General features: G+C 37.5%; 2 protein-coding genes across 3 annotated transcripts; both read left to right on the plus strand.

Annotated features, from left to right (window-relative positions):
- The first annotated feature begins 10,670 nt into the window (after positions 1 to 10,670).
- On the plus strand, positions 10,671 to 11,315 carry LOC113272019. Its single transcript, XM_026521934.1, has one exon. It carries the CDS (start codon positions 10,671 to 10,673, stop codon positions 11,313 to 11,315), a length of 645 nt encoding a protein of 214 aa, XP_026377719.1.
- Positions 11,316 to 12,640: 1,325 nt separating this feature from the next.
- LOC113274753 lies at positions 12,641 to 17,940 on the plus strand. 2 transcript variants are annotated; one of them, XM_026524139.1, is made up of 15 exons: positions 12,641 to 13,036; positions 13,489 to 13,547; positions 13,683 to 13,785; positions 13,898 to 14,007; positions 14,119 to 14,187; positions 14,337 to 14,930; positions 15,029 to 15,549; positions 15,816 to 15,880; positions 16,095 to 16,174; positions 16,363 to 16,467; positions 16,571 to 16,710; positions 16,800 to 16,928; positions 17,039 to 17,191; positions 17,284 to 17,460; positions 17,883 to 17,940. In XM_026524139.1, the coding sequence occupies exons 1-14, from the start codon at positions 12,853 to 12,855 to the stop codon at positions 17,420 to 17,422; spliced, it is 2,451 nt and encodes an 816-aa protein (XP_026379924.1). In that variant the 5' UTR covers positions 12,641 to 12,852; the 3' UTR covers positions 17,423 to 17,460; positions 17,883 to 17,940. The 2 variants fall into 2 exon arrangements, with proteins under 2 accessions (XP_026379924.1, XP_026379923.1); XM_026524138.1 differs by lacking the exon at positions 17,883 to 17,940 and having other exon boundaries at positions 17,284 to 17,765.
- Positions 17,941 to 25,157: the final 7,217 nt, after the last annotated feature.

Raw genomic sequence — 25,157 nt, forward strand, 5'->3', positions numbered from 1 at the left:
CAATATTCACCGTTAGATGAAAACCTGATTAGATTCAAGATAATATCTTTCAACCGTTAGATCGAACTTAGCTTGGGTAACCGTACCTAAACCGGTACACCTTGTTGGCTCAACAATAGTTAGTCGAAGTTAGCCATATGAACTCTTTCATACCAACCTTGTTCATCTTAACACAACTAGTTCAAGTGACTCAAATGAAACTAGTTATAGAGTTGTTCAATTGTTTATGTTCTCATAGAAGTATACAAAACACAACTGAAGCAAAATCGATTTTGATTCACTCGAATAAATTCATGAACATTATAGCCAAGGTTTGCAAAAGATTGCATTCCTTATTTTATAAATATATTAGTTCATGAACAAACCGGTTTTAGAACATAACCCACTCAAGTATTCAAACGGGTACGCATACCTAAGTAGCCGGACTTGGTCTGGGTTCGCCAGTATGCAAACGGGACGCATACTGTCGTACACCACCAAACTCAGTTGAATCCCGGACTTGAACTTACGTCGGTACGCGTACGGGTATGCATACTAAGTTCCCGGACTTTCAACTGACCAATCAGTACGCATACGGGCATGCATACAATGGTTTCTGGACTTGGAATAACTTGCAACAGTTACCATACAAGTACGTATACTGTGCTATATCCAATTATGGTTAATTGTTCTAAACCCCATTTCAATCATTGAAACATTCTTAGAAGATGACAATAGCTGTCTCACACAAACTATTAGCTTCAAAATAATTTTCAAGTGAGATCAATGCGAAACATTCCGAGTCTACATCAAATGACTGTCTCACACAAATCATAAAAGATGTTACCAAGCGATTTTCACATGATAGTCTTTTGACTTTCGTCAAGAATATAAGATGAACTTGGTTAAGGCGAAAGCTTACTAAAACATATTTCGAGAAATATGTAAGCGAGTTAAACTCAGCTTGAAATATCAAATGTGTATAATAGAAGTATATATAGTTATACGACTTTTATCTCAAATAGGAGATAGAGTAGATAGACTTTTGAGTGATATATGAGTTCAAGTCTCCACATACCTTTTGTTGATGAAGTTCCACAAGCTCCCCTTAGTAGTTCTTTGTCTTCAATCGATGAACGTTGTGGAGTCTAAAGCTCAACTTACACATTCTATCCTAATCCGACACTTAGCTATACGTAGACTAGAAATCAAGACTTATAGTTTTGGCAACTAAACTTGACAAACAAGCTTGAGACTGCAACGCTTGCGAGTTCGACCGAGCAGTGCTCTAACAATTACCAAACAGATTCTTCTTTTGATGTTTGGAATACGATCCAAGGGACTTGCTATTCACGTGAGTGACTCTAGAAGTCGAAGGCGCAAGGATACTGGGGGAACTAAGTAGCTAGGGGTAGTCTGCTTGGTCTCAACTATACGAAGTTGGTTTAGATTTTGTACAACGGCTTAATTCTGAGAGTATTCAAAACTGGACTAGGTCCCGGGGTTTTTCTTCATTTGCGGTTTCCTCGTTAACAAAATCTTTTTGTGTCTTTTACTTTGATTTACGCATTATAATTATTATTATAATTAAGTAAAATACACAAACGCTAACTCCGTTATACTTGATAGTGATCCTATAGAGTTTGGTTAAGTCCGAACCTATTATCAAGTATCACACTTTGGTTGTCGTATCATCTCGATCTTGTATCCGTAGTCAATCACACAAGTTATCTTGTTGTCGTATTGTCTCGATCTCGTATCCATAGACGATCACACAAAGTGTGAATACCAAAGTTGTTATATTGTCTTGACTTTGTCCATGGACGATCACACTTGATAGTCTTGCGAAAATTAGAGAGCTTGCTAAGTTAACATTTGTAAGGTTGCGAGAATGTCGCAAACCATATCCGAAAATAAAGGACAGAATAGCTGTCATCCACTATGTATTTCCTTATAAATAGTCATTCGAGTGGTAAAGGAGAGAGAGATCTTTTTGAGTAAGAAACAAGTAAATAGGAGAGAGAAAGTTCAGAGTAGAGATCATTCTTGACTTCTTTATCTTTATTGTAAGAACATTCAAAAATTAATCAATAAAATTAAGAGTGTAAACCTAAAAATGAGCTGATCAACAATGAAATCATATGAGGGGTGTAGTGTAGGATTTCCTTCAACAACATAATGGCGCTAGAAACAGGGACGAGTTGAAGATTATTCTAGAAAAAGATAAAGATTGATATTGATATTTGTGAAAATTTAAAGTAATTGATTAAGAATTTTTCATAATTTTTTGAAATACTGTTAGCATTGAAGAAATGGCTAGAAGAAGAAATACATCCGAACAACCGAGTACTATTAGAAGAAGCAAAAGAATTGCTGGAAGAGAAAGAAGTGAAATGGGAGAATCTACTAGAATGAGAAATAATAGAGAAAATCTAATTCAATCGCCAATTCAACAAACACTAGTTCAAGAGAGGAATACAGATTATGACAGAGTGAGCGTACACACTTGGCGATCAAATTCAGCATAAGAAATAGAAGAAGAGCAACAAAATAGAAATTATAGACAGGAAGAGAGAAATCAAGAAGCAGATGAAGGAATAATTCATGGAGGTGAGGAAATTGGAGCGTTAGAAACATTGAGACGAAGAATACATGAAGAAAGAAGAGCTGAGGCAGAAGAACGTGCGAATTTAACAAGGCAAAATCACGAATTAAGGATGGAGAATATCAGATTGCAGAATAGAAGATCGAGAAGTATTACAAAATCATATTCCAGATCGACTAGAAGAGAAATGAGGCAAAATTCACCCGATCAATGCTGGAAACAATATTCAAGAAGAAATATCAAATCCTAATGAAGAATATCGCGAAAATAGAGAAAGAACTGATGATCGTTACATTCCACAAAATGAAACTTTTGATGATGGGAAAATTGGAGGAAATCAAGAGAACGGGCAAAATCAGAGACAAAATAACCAAGATGGCGAAGGAAATCAAGAGGAAGGAAGAAGAATTTTACATGTGAGAGAAACTCAAAGAAATCAACAGACAATTGAAGAAGAAATTGAAAGACATAATGCTGAACAAGCACGTTTAATCTGCGAACGTGAAATTGAGAGCGGAAATGGAAGAACAAGAGCTTCAGGAGACAATTCGCCAAACAATCATGACAATCGAGAAAGAAGGCGTATACAAAACCGGAATAACGATAATCTCAATGAGGAGTATGATAGAGTAAAGAGAATGGCTGAAAGACACGAATTGAATTGATAAGAAATGAACAAAATTATGGAGGGGAAAATGAACGATCATCATTTGCGAATTCAAGATAGGGATGAGGAAGAGAATCGCAGAAGAAGACGAGATGAGGATAATGAAGAAGAGATACAAAATTTCGCAAGAGAAGATAGACGTGAACGCAGAAGAAGAGAAGCAAAATTAAAGAGACCAATGGGTCAAGATTCAGGTGTAAATAAACAAATCTTGAAAGAATTAGAAGAAATGAGGGAATGCTAAATAACAGAGGAGAAGTAGGTAGAAGACAATTGGATGAAGCAATAGAAGAAGCTGCGAAAACTCCATTTACAAGGGAAGTACAATTAGGAGGAATACCACCGAAATGCAATTTGCCCGCATTAACCAGCATTTTCGATGGAACAACTTGTGCAATTCAACACATTAAAGCTTATGTGAGGTGCATGTTACAATGGGAAAATCATGATGCGGTATTGTGCAAATATTTCGCATCCAGCTTAACAGGAGAAGCGTTAAAATGGTTTGAAGGTTTACCAAAGAATACAATAACCTCCTTCAATCATTTGCAGACCACATTCTTGGGGCATATATAAGTAATAATTCCTCACGACCTGGTATAGAAGATGTGTTTGGATTAAAACAAAGGATTGGCGAAAGTTTGAAACACTTGACTAAAAGATGGAGAACTATGTGTAGCGAAATGGCTGGCCGTGTAGATGAGAGATATCTCATATTATCATTTATCAATGCTATGTTTGCAACAAACCTGTTGTATGTCCAAATTTTCAGAGTCAAGAATACGACTACGAGAACTTCAAGAAGAATACATTGCTTTAGAGGAAAACAAAATGAAATGGAATCATATCCAGTTGCGAACACCAGCTCACAAACAGCGAATGCAAGCTTATTACCCAAGCTAATAAACACAGTGGCGAATACTTCGCAAGTACAACAAGAAAAGGTGACAGTAACAATCAGCAGAATTGGTAGCTATGGGGAGCCGAGATCAAGAAGAGTATGAAAGAGAAAGAAATTTCTACAGTCGTGGAGGAAATAACAAGATTCAAAGACTCGATCAACCGCAAGAAACTTATGGAGGTCAAAGACCAAACTTTAATAGAGGACAAGGAGGTCAAAGGTATGGGAAGAAATCAAGATGCCACCTCTAAATGCAAGTGTGGAGAAGATATGGGAAGCTATAATTTGATGGAGAATATACCAACACCATGGAACATGGGAACGGAACCACCCCAAATCACAGAAGTCATGAATTTTGTTCTTATCATCATTTTCATGGACATACCACAAACGATTGCAGAAATGTAAAGAGAATTATTTTGAGAATGATAGATCAAGGAAAACTAAACGACTTTCTGGTAGGGCATCCGCAATCTCAACCATTACCACCACCAGAACATCACAAAGTGAATACGAAAAAAGAAAGAAACATTCTTCATAGAAGTTGGTGCAAAAGCAAAAAATCTATTCTGTCACTCTATCGTACATTCATATAAGACAATTGAAGATTTTCATGATAATTTTAAGTAGAGTGTTCGCAAGAGATAATAATGGAAGAGAAATTATGAATATTGCGAAAATTTCGCGACTAGAGGAATGGCAGAAACAGATCATTTCTTTTACCGCAGAAGAAATTCCCGAAGGAGGATGATAATCCATTGGTAATAAAATTAGAAATTAATCCAAAACCAAAAGAAGATGAGGATGATGAAGCTGAAGATTCATGGGCAATCAATAGAATCTAGTCGATACTGGAAGCTCTGTGAACATCTTATTTTATCATACTTATAAAACCATGGGTGGAAGAGATGATGATCTTATACCAACATATAAGATATATGGTTTTAATGGTACTGCTAACAAGCCTAAAGGGGAGGTTACTATGCAAATTCCATTGAAGGGAATATCTTCTGAAATCTCATTCTGTGTCGTTGATGTAGAATCACCCTACAATGCATTAATTGGTCGACCTTGGCTACATGGGATTCTAGGTGTAGCTTCAACTTTCCATCAATGCATCAAATTCCCTCACCCCAATGGTGTAGGAATCATAAAGGGAGATTGGGTTGAAGGAAAGAAATGTTACGAAACTGAGATAGAATCTTGCGAAGGAAGAGCAAACAAGAAGGAAAACTGGCGACACAAAATCAAGGATGTACAAAGAAGTGGAGTTGATGGTGGATACAATCGAAAAGAAAGGAGAAGAGATGTTGCAAAATTAATGCTAGCTCAGATAAAAAGGATGAACATACCATTACCAAGGAAGCAGTAGCAGAAAATCATAAAGAAGCAGAGGAGCAAAAGTAATAAAAACAAGAAATGTATGAATGATTAAGTTGTTGCGATAATCTCGCAATAAGTAAAATTCTCAAAAATACATTTGATTGAACAACAAAATTGAGATTGCGAAATTCAGATACAATATATGAATTGCGAGACTCTCGCAGAGATAATGAATTTTACAGAAAATAATCAGAAAGAATGACAAAAGAGAAAGAGGCGAACCTTTATGGCGTACACCCTAGTTCGCGAATAAATTTCGCAAGAGGCAAATGTAAGACCTAAAGTACGTCATATAGGGGGTACCTGTTACATGCTCAGGGAAAGGCTACACCGCCACCGGAACCTGAGTCATGGAGATTTGGGGTCAATGAAGCCCATCCGGGAGAGGCACCTTGGATTCTCAACTTAAGCATATGACTTAGGTTGGGCGACTAAGGTAATAAGGACTCTCCCAAGGAGTGCAGAATCTGATCAAGGCGCCGAGGTACACGGTTGAGTCAAGGTGCCGGGGGCGTTTGAAGCGTCCTTGCCATTCTTGACAAGTCTTGGCTTATACTGCACTCGGCCTGAAGAAAACCCCACTTAGGGTGCAGTCTCGTAACCATAAGCCCTATAGGTAAAAGGGATAAGAGGCTGCGAAAACAACTGGTTGTTGTTAAGACTGGATGGGAGGAGCTAACCTTGTATGGTAGAAGTACGCCTCCTTGAAGGGGCAACCAGGGGAGATAAGGGCGGCACCCTCCATTAGGGAGCTGATAAGTGTCTTAAGACGCAAATGTCATGAGGCTTTTTATTCGCAAGGATATTAAGGCTTGTCATATTTGTGCAACAATCCTGAAGAGGCAATAATACAAAAGAAAAAGATAAGACGAGATCAATGGGTTTTCGCATGAAAGTGCGAAGACGTCCTGCGATTTCGTCGCAAGACGGCAATGTCATGGGGATTTATTTTCGCAAGAATATTTAGGCCTGTCATATTGTCGCAACATTCCTGAAGAGGCCATAATACAAAAGAAAAAGTTAAGGCAAGATCAATGGGTTTTTGCATGAAAATGCAAGGACGTCCTGCGATTTTGTCGCAATGACAAGAGGTGGCATAATAAGACCTTTAATTAGGAAGGCAAAATAAGACCACACAGGAATGAGATTTTGAAAAGAAACAAAATCACTTCGCAAAAGGTTGCGAAATTATACAATAAGAAAAGTTTATGAAATCTCTCATTTGGATTCAAATAACAGAGGCAAGTATGGGAATGTATGAAATTAGAAAATGTTATTTATCTCCATATGAGAGATTTACTCAAAAATTCAAGAATTAATATATTGATTAATTGTATTGCAAAGAAGAATTGTTTTCATTTATGCAGGTAAAATGAAAGAAGAAAATATACAGAAAGAAGAAATAAGTGTACAAGTATTACAAAGAATCAAAGAAAGAAGTAAAGATATTTCTTGGTTAATCCTCATTATCTTCACCAGACTTGTTTCCTTCTTCATCTGCGTCAGAATCTTATCACCATCAGAACTTCCATCACTATCAGACTCTTCATCGTCAGCTTCGCTATCAGAGATAATCAAACTGGGAGTATGTGGGATTTCTTCTAAAAGACAAGGATAATCAGAATGTGGGATATTATGATCATCACAAACCATTGGATGGTTTGATTGCGAAAATGCATAGCGTCATTCTTAAAATTCTCAAGTGATTTGATTTGATTCTTCAATCTAGAATACTTGTCGTTGCGAGAAGAAAGATTCTTTGCGAGTTCCTTCTTTTAGCTTCAAGTTCTTCAATCTTTTCACGATATTTATTTTCAGAATCTGCGAACAAAAGCAACCAATTATTAACTTGATGAAAATTCATAAGAAGCAAAAGATTAGTAAAGAAGAGCAATTAGCAACCTTCTCTGTCAGAAATCATGTCTCTAATCAAGGCTGTATGTTCAACTTGGAGACTAACATTTACGCCTAAATTTTCTAGCATCATCTAAAATTTTCGCAGCCCAGACAAATTCATCCTCACTACTTATGAGAGAGAGAACGAATTTGATTTTCCCTTTCGCAGAGTTCAATATTCTTGCGGTTAGCTTCATCTCGCTCAAGTTGAACTTCAAGGAGAGCCTCTTGGAATTTCGCTAAAGCCTTGGCACCTTGATCAGAGATACGATCCTTATCATCTATGAGACCGCTAATTTTGGTTCTTAATTCATTGGTTTTCTCTTTGGAATCAATAAGGAGACGCTTAAATCTGTTGGCTAAGCCTAAACTGGATCTATGATCAATTCTAAGAGGCGAAATTTCGATCTAAGTTCATTTAGAGAAAGGATGAATTCTATCATTTGAGAAGCTATTTAAAGAATTGTTAAGAACGTTCAAGAAGGATCATTATCCAAGGCATTAGGAAGAGCGAAGAAGGTAGCTTCATCAGAAAGACCATAAATGTCTGCAAAAAGGATCATTTAAATAAGATAAAACAACAGGATGAATGAATAAAGAGAAAAGAAAAAGCAACATACTGTAAAGATGATTATTGTCTTGTTGAAGACTAGAAATTTTATTCTTATACGAGTAAAGAATCAATTTTTAATTGCTATTTTTCTCGCGAAGACTTTTAACTTCAGCTTCCAATCCTCATTCTTTCTGCGAAATTGAAGATTCTTATTTCAAGATTTTCGCGTCTTCTCTCTAGATCTGAGGCAACAACAAAAGAAGCTTTTCCAGCCTGAGAAAATAAAAAATATTAATATAGAAAGAGCTTTTGAGTTATAATAATGAAAAAGTAAAAAGATAAAAGTATACCAGACTATTGAGAGAATGCAAGAAGTCGGGAGTCACTGATCTAGAAACTCCGCGAAGAGAATTATCACCATCCAGTAAAGGGACATCACAAAGGGTAGCGAGAGATTCACAAGTATTTGCGAATTGGTTATCTCCCATCCCTTGTAGAGAATCAGAAAAGAGGCCAGAAAGCTTAGCCATAGAAGATTCAGGTGGAGAATCTTCAGTTGTAGCAAGATCATTGTTATCTTCATCACCCTCATCATTTTCAGAACTTTCGTTAGGAAGAACATTTGAAGGAGAAGGAGAACGAACTTTTCTTTTCTTTGGAGGAGGACCAGTTGATTTTTCCCAGCGAAGAGTACCTTTACCTTTATCACCAATCTTCGCAGCATCAACAGATTCTTCTACTTCAGCAATAACCTTCACACATAGATAGAAATAAGAAATGGAAGCATGGAAGTAACAATACTATTTAAAGTCATAAAAGAAAATTTCTTACCTCATCTGTGTATGAGCGAAGAGCTAACAGAGTACTAGATTTCCCAGTCCTGTTATAACTATCTTTTAGTTTTTGGATCTGCGGAATATCGCAAGAGTTAGCGAACAGAATAGTAAAAATCAATAAAGAAGTATAAAATGAGTTAAAGGGGAGAAGTATACCTCTTTCTCCTTCTCGGGCCAAGAGAAAACCCAAGGTTGATATGCAGCGAGATTCGCAGGAAGAACGTTTGATCCAGCAATGTAAGGACCCTTTAGCGTTAAAGGAAACACACATCATTTGTCATCTTTGGATTGGCGAGGAGTTGTGTTTTTACCAGAATGTCAGTCAATATCTTGCATAGGAATTTTGGCTTCATCAATGTTATCTTTTCTTCTTAATCGAATACCCCAGCGAGTATTCTCTTTCTTCATGGAGATAAGTTCGTAGTTTTCAAAGAAATTCGCCACTGTATATTTCTCAGCAACTATCTCTAGGTCTGTGAATTTTGGATCCCTAAGTTCTTTGGAGTAAAGAGACCCTCTACCAGCACCACGATTAACAAACTCTAGCATCAGACCGATGCAGTCCCCACTTAGTTGGAAAATGGCTCGCGAAAATCCCGGATGAGCGAGAATTTCATAAAATAAAGGAATGTCTGGGTTATAAAGAGGAATAGGGAGACCTGCGAGAATTTGACCTAGCGAAATTATGATTGATTGATCATCACAATTTTGATTGGAGAAAAGCTTGACAGAAAGAATTGATTTGACATTCACACCAGGAATGGGGGAGAGTGTAAGACCTTTATTAGCAAGATCTTTTTGGACATCTTGTAGATTCTTTTCATATCTATGACCACTTGGAGCCATGATTGAATATAGAGTATGGGAATGTATAGAAAGTAAAAGAATTGAAGGAAGAAAAAATTACAACAGCAGAATTTGCAGAAGAATGACAGAGTTGCAGAGATGAGAGAATAAAAATAGAAGATAAAGTAAAAAGAAAAGTGGAAAGAGGGAGGGAGAAGAGTATATAAAGAAAATTTACTTCTCGAAGAAATAAACACCATTAAGACGAAGAGACGTGAGCGGTTGAAAGGTGGCGGTTACAGAAGACGTGTCAAGAAATAAATTGAAGAGAGAGTACGTGTGATAAATGTGGAATATGAAAAGATAAGCAGTTGCGGCATTTCTCACATCATTCTCTACTTTGCAGAGAAGATATGATAAGAGGCAATATGTAGGATCAGAATCTCGTAACAATTATGACTCAGCGAAATTCCAATGGTATTGCACAATAGCGTCGCAGAACAGTTTCAGAAACGACGTCAGCAAGGATCATGAGAAAGATGTGATAGTCTTGCGAAAATTAGAGAGCTTGCTAAGTTAACATTTGTAAGGTTGCGAGAATGTCGCAAACCATATCCGAAAATAAAGGACAGATTAGCTGTCATCCACTATGTATTTCCTTATAAATAGTCATTCGAGTGGTAAAGGAGAGAGAGATCTTTTTGAGTAAGAAACAAGTAAATAGGAGAGAGAAAGTTCAGAGTAGAGATAATTCTTGACTTCTTTATCTTTCTTGTAAGAACATTCAAAAATTAATCAATAAAATTAAGAGTGTAAACCTAAAAATGAGTTGATTAACAATGAAATCATATGAGGGGTGTAGTGTAGGATTTCCTGCAACTACAAATCACTTAGTCATATTGTTTGGCATTATCGATTTGCTAGGAGAATTTGGGCGTGGGCTGCTAGAAACTTTGGCTTGTAGCCGTCAGAAGATATTGCAGCTCCTATAAAGCTGCAACTGGTAGGAACAGGATGATGAAGGATCTGTGGCTTGTTGCTAATCTTGCAATCTCCACGGAATTATGTTGTTATTTCTTGGCTTGGTTTTAGAGGAAGAGTTTATCATTAACTCTATTCGCATGAAAGGTTTTATGTTTAATATTGTGGATGATTTGCGCATCTTGAATTATTTCAAAGTGCAACATAGAGTGTGCAAGAATTCCACGCCTGTTGAGATCTCTTGGTCTCCTTCAGAACTTGGTGAAATTATGATTTGTTGTGATGGTGCTTCACTTGGCAATCAAAGCCAAGCTGGTGCAAGTGTTAGCTTCAAAGATTCTAACTCACGAGTACTTGGTGCCTTGTGTGTTGGCCTTGGCTGGCAAACCAATTTTTATGCTGAAGTTTGTGCTATTATCTATGGCATAATCTTGGCAAAGATATTTAACGTCAAGAAGATTTATGTACACTCTGACTCAATGAGCTGCATTCAAGCTTTGCAAAAGGGTGAGTTACATTGGCAGCTAACTCCGAAGTGGAAGATGGCGTATGCTTTTTATAACAATGTTCGTTATGTTCATAGTTATAGGGAAGCTAATTTTACAACAGATGCCTTGGCCAAACAAGCATATTTATTGGTTGAGGATAGTTATGAATTTTATGAGGGTAGGCGAATGTTCATTCTTGCTGTAGAATGGCTTGGCGAGGTTTATTATCGTTTCAAATAAGCTGTGTTGTTTTAGGTGGCCACTTTGGCTAGTTAGAATAGCACGACCATAGCACTTTTACATGTCTTTGCCTTTTAATGAATTTTTATTGACCAAGTAAAAAAAACTAAATAGGTGTCCCTAAGAAAGTTTAATATCCCTTGTACCAATCACGACCCCGTTAGGGAGTGTGAGCAAAGTCTAACTTCCCCTTTACCCTTACCATCCAGCTATTCATTTACAACCAAGAAGTAGGAAATAGTTTACCATGGCTGTTAACACGGGCGCCAATTTACTGGGAAAGATACCGTATTGCATGCTAAGCATTGTTTTGTCCCGCACGAAATTCGGTACCTCCCTAATAAACTACTAGTGCATCCCGTTAGCAAAGCTGTGTTCCATCCAAGTTGGATCTCATTTACTTCTAATTCATTAGTCCAACACACCCACCTCTTTTCTGTTTGAGCCCGTATGTACGAGGGAAAGGCTAATCAACGAACCAAAAAGCCCCACCTTGAAATGACTTTCAGGTGTAACGAAATGCTATCCGTTTTGTGAAAGAGACCTACACTACCCGAAGATCCCAAAGTTGTTGGTGCGATAATGTTATATAGCAGCATACTTTGGTTAAGGGGTTATTGACCATTGGCTATTCTTGGAACTTCCTACTGACCTAAAATGAAAATTGTGCTGACACAAAAAGCTCAAGTTTTCAACAATACAATGACCTTGGTGGCATCATCTCTCACTTCTGAGGTCAGTAACTAATTTTCTTTTCTACTTGATCAGTAAAGAATTTAGTATTTCAGAGTTCAAATTTCAAACTGAGGTTATTAGTATAGTTTTCATAGTTTCATGCGGTGAATTTTAATAGTAAAATAAAATCATTAGAAAATGTGACATTTCCAATAATGTGATTCCAATTTCTGGGTCTAACAACGAGAGGATGGACAATATCAAAGTTGATTGATAACGCCGTTTAAGTGCTTATAACCTGTTTGGATATCAGAATCAGAAGTCACAAAAAATTAGCTTAGAAATCATTCTGTAATCATGTATTCAATGTCCTACACTAATTTCTTATCTTTCTGATTCTAATTTTTTTCCTTTTATTATGGGTTAGTACAATGGTTAGTTGGGCCCCTTAAAATTATAAGGTCAAGGATTCGAACCCTCGCCTCCTCCAAAAGACGGACCATGAGAACCATCATGCCACTTAAAATAACATCCAAAATCTTCTAGATATGTGTTTGGTCAATGAAAAGTCAAGTCAGCAGAAATGACTCCAAAAATAGTTTAAAGCTACTTGAAAGTCTTTTCCCAAAACAAACCACAAAAAGGAATAATCTCTACCAAATATCATTAAGATCATCCAAATATTAATTGGTGATTAATTGAATGCCGTGTAAGTTCATTCCAATTACATGGACCGTCAATTTTCATTGAGATTGAACAGAATCATCATGAATATTTTTCATTTATCTCATCAAACTTATAGATATAATCATTTTTCATTTTGAAGTTCTCTACTGATTTTACTGAATAATTATCAATAATCATGGTGAAGAAGAAGAATCCAACTCTGGGTTCTGCTCAGAGTCTCTGTTTATTCCTTGTTTTCTTTTTTACTTTGTTTTTATCTTCTGCTGGTGATGGTGATGATGAATCAAAACCTTACATAATCTCAAGCTTAAGTTATCCAGAATCAAAGCTTAAACCCTATGATTGGAACTACATTAGAGGTAAATTTGTTTATTTCAACTATCAGTCAAAATTTGACTGTTGTCTATGTATTTTATTTTATTTACAGAGAAATGAATGAAGTAGTCATCAAATTGACTGTTCTATTGTTATTTTTTAAATATTAATTAGCTCAAATTCAGGAGAATTTTTGTGTTTATTTGAAGGATTCATGGTGGGTAGAGTAAGGATTTGATGGGTTTTTTGTATATAAAATTCAGGAAAATCATTAAAGGGTTTAAAGAATTCAATAGAGTTGACTTAAGATTTTTTCTGCAACTACAATTCAATGTGTTTTACTGTTTATTTTATAGATTTTAATAATGGGGTTTCATCAAATTGAAACTTATCAATGTCTCTAAATAGTAATTGAAATGGGGGTTTTGTGGTCAGGGAAGAATTCTTGGGTTTAGTCTAAATGACATTTACTGGTTTTGGTGCTTTGTGTTTGCAGTTGATTTGCCGACTTGGTTCTCATCAATGTGTTTGAGCATACAGTCGGATGTCGACAGTGTGAGTATACATTTTTCATCAATACAATGCACGAATTGGTTGTTTATATGATTAGAAAGATTAGGGATAGGTAGAGTGGTACACGAAGCTTAGAGCAGCTGCTTATTCATCTACTTATTGTGCTTATGCGTGCAGAACGCCATAAAACATCTTCCTAAAAGTGAGCAGCCTATGATATGCTTCCGAGACGGGAGTCCTCCTATTCCGGACGTTACTGAAGACTCTTTGAATGAGCTAGGTATAATGCACCTAGTGATTTGCACTATCTTTATCTCTTTATCTATTTCTTCCTTGTAATTCAACTGTATGATGAGGGGATGCAGCTTAGAGAGAAGCTTATGTTGTTGCAGTGTTAGGTCCTCTCACTAATAATTCTTTTGGAGGCATAAGGGATCTTCAGGATGGGGAGCGGTGCCATCTTTTGCAGAAAAATATAATGCTGTCCTTGACAAATGAACAGGTTCTTTATTTGCTTTGACTCAATGATTATATGGAAACAGTTTGTGAGTAAGGAATTTCAATCCCTGTGTTGTAGACTTGATTTTTGAATGTTTAAGATGTGTTTTTGCAGATAACCCCTGGAGTATTTTACATTGGACTGTTCAATGGAATCGGGCCTATAAGAACACAAGGGAAGATGGTATGTATCTTTCAAACATGTAAACTACATCGTTCTTGTTTACAGTATTCTTCCTTGTATGAACATATGAGTGTATTTCCTCTACCACACAAGATGGGGATAAACACATATTAGCATGTTATGAAAGTCAAAAAGTTTACTGGATGCAGATTATTCGTGGACGGTCTTATAGATTCAGTGCTAATATAACAATTGAAGCATGCTCAACCCCGTATGTGTGGGGTCCTAGCTGCAACCAAACGGTGGACTCACTTTCTTGTGCTGAGTCTGATGGCACAAGCCATGCCGTAAACCAGACAGTGGAAAATGTTGTTAAATGCAGAGATGCACGCGACACTTGCCATTTTTATAATGAAACAGCAATTTATTCTCTGGATGTTATGAGGATTGCTCACCAATTTGTGATTAAGGCTGAAGATATTAGATTTAACAAATTATCTTCGATGAACAAAACAGCGAGTTTTACTAGCAACTTAACATGTTACGCTCGTCATGGTGCCATTCCTTCTCGGACATTCCATGATTATTTTGGGGTAGTAAGTAATTCTCCATTGATCATTCCATCGCCAAAAACTGGTCGTTGGTATGTTGTCATTCTTCCAGCTGATCCGACAGAAGCACTCGGATCTTTTCAAAAAAACGGAACAGAAGTGGATGGTTGCTATACCTTGGATTGGCAAGTGCATCAGTGTCCTGTTGGAAAAGCTGGACCCAATTGCACCTGGCAAGCTTACACGCTTCAGGTATGTTTATATTATTGGGTCTAAATTAGTTCCTTCTCAGTAAGTTGGATTTTGTGGGCTATGCTCACTGTTTCAGTGTGTTTTCTTTTTCTGTGCAGACGTTTCAGACGAATAAAGCTACTGTCTATTCTTATTATCGGCCAAACATTGGGAAGCCTGGATCTAGTAACATCGATTTGCCATCCTTCTTAAGCAACTCCTCAGTTGGGGATGCTTTTGCATGGACGTACTTTCATCTTGACATTCCGTATGGTGCAGCTGGAAAACATCTACAAATCGGTGTAAATAAAGATCCAAAACTGAAGTATGACATTTATTCCAGATTTGGAGGATTACCATCTATTGATACCTGGGATTACTATTATTCAAGCAATAAGAGCAGTAGTAACAGTTCCATGTTTTTCAAAATGCACGATTCAAATGATGATGGTTTCAAGTTTTATATATTAAATGTGAGAGAAGGAACTTGGAGCTTCGGTCTAAGGCACCTGGCAACTACCAAAGGTCATTCTGGTGAACAAGCAAATATGCTTATTACTGTTGAAAGATGCCCAATGTCATGTTCTGGGCATGGGACATGCCAGACAGCTATTGATGAAAGTGGATTGGCTATGTTCAGGTTAGATTTTTTTTTAAACATATTGCCAGCTTTCTAGTCTAGCTAACTCTTCTGATGTCTCATTGTCATATCCACCTCTAGGGCGTTATCGCAATATGGTTCATTTCTTTATCTTTATTTGAAACTAATCCATGTTTTTGATAGTTTTTGACCATCTACATCATATCATATCCTTAATATTAGATGAACTAACAATCTAGCTTAGGAAAGAAAGGATAGAGTTTTTGAATTGGGCAAGTGTTTTAATCGTTGTGTTCTTGTGCTAGCTTCTGCTCCTGTGATCGGAACCATGGAGGGTTTGATTGCAGCATCGAGCTTGTTGATCATAAAGGTAACTATTCCAAACTATTGCAAGATATCTTGGATTTTCTAACCCATGACGTGCCGAACAAGCTTCAACTTCTACTCAATTTTTAGAGGGTGACGAGATGAAAATCGCTGATCTTTGGTGCTCGTTAAAATTCAAGTTGCCGAAATTCTTAGTTCCACCAATATCCCATTTGCATGTACTAATTTTAACACAGTAACTGGCAAAACTATTGCAGGGCATATATGGCAGTCGATCACTCTAATTGCATCAAATGCAGCAGCCATATTACCTGCATACTGGGCACTGCGGCAAAAGGTACTTAGGATCCAAGTGAAGTTGTGGTATTTGGGATTTCATAATTATAATCAAGGATATTTCAGTACCTTGGACTCCAGCTTACAGTCATATTTATCGTTTATGTCAGTTTTTCATGACAGTTTTTCAGACCATCAGTCATCTCTGAACATCTGCAATAGTTATTAACCTATCATTGCCTTTTCCAGGCATATTCAGAATGGGTGCTGTTTGTGGCTAGTGGGATTTCAAGTTCATTATACCATGCATGTGATGTAGGCACTTGGTGCGCTCTATCTTTTCATGTTTTACAGGTGCAAGGGTGATTTCCACTCTCTTACATGTTTAATTTTCACCCAGTAACAATTTATATCAAACAATAGCGACAACCAATTGAAATAAATATTTTCTTCTCAGTTTATGGACTTTTGGCTTTCGTTCATGGCGGTGGTGAGCAATTTTGTGTATCTAGCGACTGTTGGTGAAGCCTCAAAAAGGGTAATTCATACATGTGTGTCAATTTTGACGGCTCTCATGGCTGCAACTGGAGCAACAAAGTGAGCTTTCACTTTTTCTTTATTTTTCTCTTAGAAGTCGCTTTTCATTACATGGAAAAGTTCCTAACCAATACTATCCATCTGTGCAGGTCCAGGAATGTTATTCTTGTCATTATAATTGGGACTGTGGGTCTTCTTATCGGATGGTTGATTGAGTATTCTACAACAATCCGGTCGCTTTCTTGTTCGTCATGGTTGTCTTCGAGTATTCTTGAAAGGTAACATACCTTTACCCTGTGAATTGTGACTGCTATTTTGAGTTAGCTTACTTGGCAGGCGTATGTTTCTTTTTTTGCATCCTTTTCTCATTTTGGTTCTTGAGTTGCAGACGGCAAAACATTAAAGCATGGTTGCTCAATCTTATGAAGACACTACGTGATCGTTTTCGTTGGGGCTTTGTAATTCTTGGCTTTCTTGCATTAGCTCTGGCTGGGATTAGCTGGAAAGTGGTGAACTCCAAAAATTACTGGATTTGGCACAGGTATGTTCAATGAGATTGGTTTCTCTGCATCTCTCTCCTCTTATTCACTTTTTATGTCGAACTCTTATTTACGTTAGCAACATGTTTTGCAGTATTTGGCATGTCAGTATATACACAGCTTCCTTCTTCTTCTTATGCTCAAAAGTTAAGATTAAAGACAATACCGAAAATCAGACAAGCATAGCTGCAACATATGAGTTAGCGAGACAAGATTCATTCTCAAGAAGTTAGTGAGATGTAGGATTTTTCATGGGATGAGCAGGATCAGAGTAAGTCTAATGCTTCGGATACACAGTTACAAAGTGGTCTTCATAACTAACAGCTTCAAATTTTCTGTTATCGGAAGTATAGGCTACGGACAATAATTTTTTTTTCCTTCACACTGAAAGTGAAATATATATATCTCTCACTGTACATAGAGCAGAAATGAAAAGACAAATTCTGGGGTATAGATATGTATAAAGTCGAGCTTATTACGCAGACAGAATCAGTCTTTCTTTTTTAATAGTTCATATTATAGACAAGAAAGCTTTTGTTTCCAATTGATGAGTGCTAAAAAGTGCATATTTCTATATATTTTTCTTGGCATTTAACTCATCTTTTGTGCATTAATTCTACATTTTATCCCATATTCTGCATTTTCATTGTTTTCAAGAATAAATATTTTTCTTAATTAATTTTGCATTTTTAGGTACCAAATAAAGTCTGGATGATTTGCGGAGCAGAAAAGTAGTGAAAAGCCGGAAGAAATTACGCAAGGAAGCCGCAAAGAATGGAGCGCACGTCCAAAAAGCTAGGAATGGGCTCAAGAAGGAAGAATTGTTCTTAAAGAAGATATGGGCTTGGCATACCCAAGGCCCAAAACCCTTACCCAAACCCATTTTCTATATCCATACCCGCCTCCATTCTCAGCCGTTAGATCGGATCCATCTCATCATCAAATGGTCGTTTCTTCATCGTTCATCAAAATCTGAAGTCCCTGCAAAACACCATAGTACCTAAATTCCAAGCCTTCAGATTAGATCACATTTAGATCCTACGGTCGCTTCTTTGCCTGCGCATCAAATCTCGATACTTCCGCTTAACACTACAACACCTAACCTCGATCTTCGCCGTCAGTTTTGATGTATCTCGTCATCCTACGGTCTCCCCTCATCCATTTCCATCTCACCGTTGGATCATTCCATCATCCTATAATCCTACGGTCCAGCTTCGCGAAACATCAAAATCCTCTACACCTGCTCAACACACTAGTATCCTATACCTATACCCTAACCAAACGCCCCCTCCTTCCTCCATCGACTTCTTCTCTTCCCTCCCCTCTCTGCAGCAGAACCCGTACCACTACCCACTCCACTGCCACCGCCACCAACTCCTCTACCACCACCACACCTCCACCATCATCACCCCTACCTTCCTACAGCTATTACCCATCTTTATAGCCCCCTAATTCGTCAATTTCTCCCCTGCCGAAACCCTAGGTGAATGGTTGACGAATTAGTGAAGCTAGAAAAGCAATTGAAGGCATGGGAATGGAGCAGGAGACTAAGGAGAAGCATGGGTCGAAGTCAGTAGCAGTTTTCAGAGATTAGGTATGAATTAATTTCATTTTTTATCAAACCCTAATTTCATAAATTGGGGATTTTGGGGGGAAAGTGATTGAATGTATAATTAGAGGCATGGGTCGACGTATTAGGGCTGTTATCAGTAGGTTAGGTGAGTCAATTTCACTTTTTGGTGAAACCCTAATTTTCTGATAATTTGGGGATTTTTGGGTTTTTGCTTGCTTGTATAAATAGAAGGTGTTGGGTGTGAAATTGGCTTATGCTGGAATAGCCAGTGTCCAGAACTTTGATGTTCTGTATATGTTCATGTTCGGTTTTGTGTAATGTGTTTAATTCCTTTCCCTGTTTTAATGTCCTGTTTATATTCAAATTTCAATTTCAGTTCAGTTTATTTCAAGTTTATGTTTGAATTCAGTAGTAGTTGCATTATGTTCTAATTCATTGTGTTAAGGTTTAGATGAAACCTCAGTGCACTGTCTGATAGTGGAATGCTAGGTTAGAGCCTTGGTGCATTGTTTTGATTGAGCAATGGGAGAAATTAGTGCTCATAGCAAGCTAATTCTCTTTCCATTCCATTTGTATGCTTAGGATCATAAGTTGACCTTAGCTGTCACTTAGTTCCATTAAGAATTCAACCTAGAATGACATTGTCTGGATAGGTCACAAGGTGGATTCTAAGCCTTAGCTTAGCCACAACTGCAACCTCCTCTCTGCCCTTGGCTCATAGCCTTGGTTTACTTCAATACCATTGCTTCACATCATCTTCACTGCCACCTTTCTTTTACCACTTTCTTTTGTAACTTACTTTGCTTCGTTGGCACTTTGCCACTGTTAACAATCACCATTTCACTGCCATTGTATATGCTTCCATTGTTTCATTGTCTTTACCACTGTCACTTTAGTGTTTTTGTCTCACTGTTTTCTTATTGACTTCATCTGTTTTCTTTCTCTGTTTCTTTTCTGTTTTCATTTCACTGTCACTCTTTGATACACTATATCTTTGTTACTGCACTCACTGCCTAGTACTCTGCTGCCTTGTTCTCCCCCTGCTGCTACTACTTGTTGTTGCTGTTGCTGCTGCTGTGCACTTGCCCTTTGCACTGCTGCTGCTCCCCCTTTCCCTGCTGTGCACTGCTTCTGCTACTGCTGAAGCCCAAGGCTCAGTTCAGTCCATCTGTAGTCCAAAGGCCCAAAGCCCAGTTCATTCTTATAGAATAAGGCCAAAGCACAAACTCAATCAAGAGACCAGTGCACTTCAAAACCAAAGCCAAACCCACTGTGCCTAGAAGTTACCAAAGCCCAATAGCAACTTAGAAGCCCAAAATAGCTACACACTCCAAACACACCCAGTCTCTGTGGATCGACCCGTACTTGCACGAGCTACAACTGACGACCGTGCACTTGCGGTATTACTGTAGGCCCGCGTTTCATTTCGCTTCAATTTTATACACTTTCCCGGGCCCACCACCAATCAGTCGTATTTACCTTGTTTAACACATTGTTTCGGCTGAGGACCAAATAAATGTTCAGGTGGAAAATGCCAGGGAGTAAGTGGCTTCGCCGGGGTAGTTGGAGTCTGAGGGCTGCTGGTAGCTTGGTATACGTATACCTTACTGTAGGTAGTTGGAGTCTGAGGGCTGCTGGTAGCTCGGTATACGTATACCTTACTGTAGGCAGACAAACTTAATGACAGGTGAAAATGATATTTCATATTGTGTATCAATATCAGTGTAATAGTTATTACAGGTGCTGTCTGAACAAAGCATTTATACTACACTATACACGTGAAGTTGACACAGAGTTATAAATACAGACACTCTAAAGATAAGGGGCACCATTACCCCCCTCAAACTGAAGCGAAGAAGGATGAACTTGCAGTTTGTCTCTGAGATAGCCAAATCTGGGACCATGTAAGGCTTTGGTGAAGATATCAGCCACCTGTTCAAGAGTAGGAACATAAAAGACATCTAAGGCTTTAGATTGCACCAGTTCTCTGACAAAGTGAAAGTCAAGAGCAACATGCTTCATTTTACTGTGCTGAATAGGATTGGAAGCTAAAGAGATTGAGCTTATGTTGTCACAACCTAATCTTGGAACTGCAGGTAGTGGGAAATGAAGATCATTGAGAATAAAGCAGACCCAAACTAGTTCAGCAGCACTATGATCTAGAGTTCTATATTCTGCTTCAGTGCTTGATCTGGAAACAGTACTTTGCTTTCTAGAGGACCGGGAGATAGGATTGGAACCCAGAAAAATGCAGTAACCACCAGTAGACTTTCTGTCATCAATATTGCCTGCCCAGTCAGCATCTGAAAACCCCAGTAAAAAAGAAGAACCTCTTGTGAATTTGATACCATACTCAATTGTGCCTTTTATATATCTGAGAATTCTTTTGACAGCTTCAAAATGAGTAGTGGTAGGATTCTGCATGAATTGGCAGACCTGATTAACAGCATAACATATATCAGGTCTGGTCCATGTCAAATACTGAAGAGCTCCAACAATTGACCTGTATTCTGAAGGATCAGGAAGGAAAGAACCATCTGACTTGCTCAGTTTGACTGTTGCTGAGGCAGGAGAAGAACAAGCTTTGGCACCAGTCATATTGGTTTTCTTTAGTAGATCAAGTGCATACTTGGATTGAGAAAGATGTAAAGCATAGTTATCTCTCTTGACTTCTAAACCCGAGAAATAATGTATGTTGCCTAGATCCTTGATGGGAAAACTAGCTTGCAGATTTGTGACAATGTGATGCATATGATTTGAATCATTGCCAGTGAGTAAGATATCATCCACATAAACTAGGATAATTGTAATAAATGATCCAACTTTGTGAATGAACAATGAAGTATCAGCATATGAAGTAACAAAGCCAAGAGAAATAAGAGCTTGAGCAAGTTTAGCATACCTTGCTCTGGGTGCTTGCTTGAGTCCATAGATGGATTTATGAAGTAGGCAGACATGATTTTGGTATTGGGAATTAATAAATCCAGGTGGTTGAGCCATAAATACCTTTTCTTGCAGATCCCCATGGAGAAAGGCATTACTTACATCAAGTTGAGTAATTGCCCAGTTGAATTGAACTGCAAGAGAAAGAACAATTCTCACAGTTGTTGGTTTGGCAACAGACTAAATGTTTCTGTGAAGTCAAGTCCTGGTTGTTGATGAAACCCCTTTGCCACTAGTCTTGCTTTATATTTGTCCAATGAACCATCTGCATTATACTTGATCCTGAAACCCATTTGCAGCCAACTACATTTTGCTCAGGTGAAGAAGGCACATAAGACCAAGTACCAGCATTAAGTAAAGCTTCATGTTCCTGAAAAAGTGCTACCTTCCATTTTGGATTCTTTATTGCTTGAGAGAAGCATGTTGGAACTGGAGATGCTGTATCACTTAAGTAAGCTGCAGGCAATAAATGTTTAGTGGCAAGCATAGTTTTTGGTTTAAACACACTCTCTTAGCCCTAGTAATCATGGAATGATCATTTTGAGGAATGATTTTAGTTGTAGTATTGGAGTGGTGGTGGGAGTTGGAGAGGAACTGACTCAGAGATTGAAGGAGTAGTAGAAGCATCACAAGTAGGGATGATGGATGGAACAGTTGCAGAAATGTATGAGATGAAAAAGTTTGAAAGGAAAACTGGATTCATTGAATAAAATGTCTAGAGATATAACTCTGCCAGTGGTGAAGTCATAACATCTATAACCTTTGTGATAAAGACTATCCTAGAAAGACACAGTGCTTACTTCTAGGTTGTAATTATTTGATGTATATGGTTTCAACCATGGAAAGCAGGAGCAACCAAAGACTTTCAAAAAATCATAATTAGGAGACTTATGAAAGAGAAATTCAAAAGGAGATACAAAGTTTAGAGCTTTTGCTGGTAATCTATTGATTAGATAATTTGCAGTTTGAAAAGCCTCTACCCAAAACATGGCAGGGAGACCAGATTGAATCAAAAGAGTTCTACCAATGTCCAAAATATGTTTGTGTTTTACCTCAGCAACCCCATTTTGCTCAGGTGTATTGGGACAGGAAAAATCATGAAGTATTCCTTTTTGAGTAAGATAAGCTTTAAGAAGATTACCAGTAAATTCACCACCATTATCAGTTCTAATGCATTTAACAGTCAAAGAAAAGAAGTTTTCAATTTGAGTGACAAAATTAATGAAAACTTGTCTGAAATCAGATTTATTGACTAGTGGAAAGATCCAACAATACTTGAGTACTCATCTACAATTAGCATAGTAGTATGAGCCTGAAAGAGAACTAACATGACAGGGACCCCATAAGTCCATATGAAAAGCTCTAAAGGTTGAGCAGCAACAGTATTAGAAAGACTAAAAGGAAGTTTGTGCATTCTTCCAAGTTTACAGTCATTACAAAATAAAGGTGTGCTAGAGACTTTTGGTAGTTGTAATTGATGACACAGTCTTTGCAAGGTTTGAAAAGATGGATGTCCAAGTCTTTTGTGTAGAATATCTCTGGTGATGAGAGAACTGGAGTATGCAGCAGAGCAGTGGTGAATTGAATTGAATAGGGTAAAGACCATTTTTATGTGGCCCTTGCAAAAGGATCCTCTGAGAGGTCAAGTCCTTCACATAAAAACCAAAAGAATCAAAAGTTAAAGAACATGGTTGTTGTTTAAATTTGTGAACTGACAAAAGGTTTTGAGGCTTTTGGCACAACTAAAATGTTATTGAGAGTAAAAGAATGATCATTCACATGTTTTAATGAGTGGCCAATGTGAGAGATGTGCATACCTTGGCCACTAGCTGTTGAAATCATCTCAGCACCTTCATAAGGAGAAGAAGTAGTCAGATTAGCATCATTAGAGGTGATGTGATTTTTAGCTCCACTATCTGCATACCAGGGAGAATCATCAAAAATATCTGCAGCTGCTAACATTGCCTGAAGATTTGCTGGTGGAGGTTTGCCTTGATAGGAGAAATTGAGCCTTTGGTGACATTCAGTAGCATCATGATTCTTGCCTTTGCAGATTTGACAAGGTTCAATTTCAGAAGTATTGCCTCTTCCATAGGAAGGTCTTGAGAAGAAATTAGGATTTGGATGTCGACCACCTCGACCTCTTGATCCACCTCTATGAAAAACTGTGTTTGAGTATGAAGGTTTAGGATTGTAACTAGAGTTAGGCTTGAACTGCTGATAATGTTGAGCTGCAAAAGCTTTGGCTTCAGAATCAAATTTGGTATTGGTTACAACAATTTCTTCATTCATGAGTAGATTGAAGAGTTCCTTGCTTGATACTGGAGGATTACGAATTCTGATTGAAGTAGCAAAAGAATGATACTCTAGAGGCAAGCCAGATAAAATAGTTACCACCATTTCAGTGTCTGAAATTTGAGATCCTGCAGCTGCAAGTTGATCTTGAAGACTTTTAATCTCCATTAGATATTTTGATACAGAACCACTCATTTTGATAGATTGAAGCTTGGTACGAATATGAATCACATGAGTTGCAGAAGTATGAGCAAATCTTTCTTGAATGCTGAGCCACAATCCTCTAGAAGTAGCAGCACCAACAACATAACCAATAGTTGAATCAGAGATTGTTGATTGAATCCAAAGAAGAAGAGTTGTATCTTCAGCAATCCAATCTTGATATTCAGTGAGTTGAGCTCTTGTGGTTCCTTGATCAAGACATGGAAAAGAACCATCAATAAACTTTTCAACCTGGAATTTCTTGAAAAGTGGTAACATTAAAGCTTTCCAGGTGATGAAATTATCATCTTTGAGTTTCAAAGGGATTATATGAGCAATAGTATTGAGCGGAAGTGTGGAAATTCGAACAGTAGGTCTTTGATCCATTGAAAGAAATCAAGATTTGAGATAAAATTGAAAAGTTGAAGACAAGATTTGAACAAACAACGAAAGTGAATGAAGATAGAAGCTAGTAAGATGAACAAATTTGATCAAGAATTTGATGCAATCTTGATAGAGAAGTCGAAATTGAAAGAAAAGAAAAAGTAGATCTGAAAAAAAAAGTTTGCAGGAAGTGAAGAATCAAAGAATACCAAAGAAAAAATAATCTTCACCCAAAAGAGTATCTGTGATTCAGTGTTGTAATAGAAAAAGAACACAGATTTTTGTTGAAGGTGAAGAAAAAATCACGATTGAAGGATCAAAAGCTTAACCTGCTCTTGGTACCATAATGACAGGTGAAAATGATATTTCATATTGTGTATCAATATCAGTGTAATAGTTATTACAGGTGATGTCTGAACAAAGCATTTATACTACACTATACACGTGCAGTTTACACAGAGTTATAAATACAGACACTCTAAAGATAAGGGGCACCATTAAAACTAAGGTTTCAATCTGTTGTGCCGCTGGCTATTATCTGACTCAAAAAATATCGGCCGACTATCTACCTG

This window comes from Papaver somniferum, chromosome 4, assembly GCF_003573695.1.
Source record: "Papaver somniferum cultivar HN1 chromosome 4, ASM357369v1, whole genome shotgun sequence".
NCBI classification, from domain to species: Eukaryota; Viridiplantae; Streptophyta; class Magnoliopsida; order Ranunculales; family Papaveraceae; genus Papaver; species Papaver somniferum.

Excerpts from the sequence above, each read along its gene's own strand:
- LOC113272019 (XM_026521934.1), top strand. The coding sequence starts at position 10,671 with ATGTTGTTATTTCTTGGCTTGGTTTTAGAGGAAGAGTTTATCATTAAC.
- LOC113274753 (XM_026524139.1), top strand. The coding sequence starts at position 12,853 with ATGGTGAAGAAGAAGAATCCAACTCTGGGTTCTGCTCAGAGTCTCTGT. Across the intron at positions 16,711-16,799 it reads GCTGCAACTGGAGCAACAAA|GTCCAGGAATGTTATTCTTG; the intron begins GTGAGCTTTCAC and ends CCATCTGTGCAG. Across the intron at positions 17,192-17,283 it reads AATTACTGGATTTGGCACAG|TATTTGGCATGTCAGTATAT; the intron begins GTATGTTCAATG and ends CATGTTTTGCAG.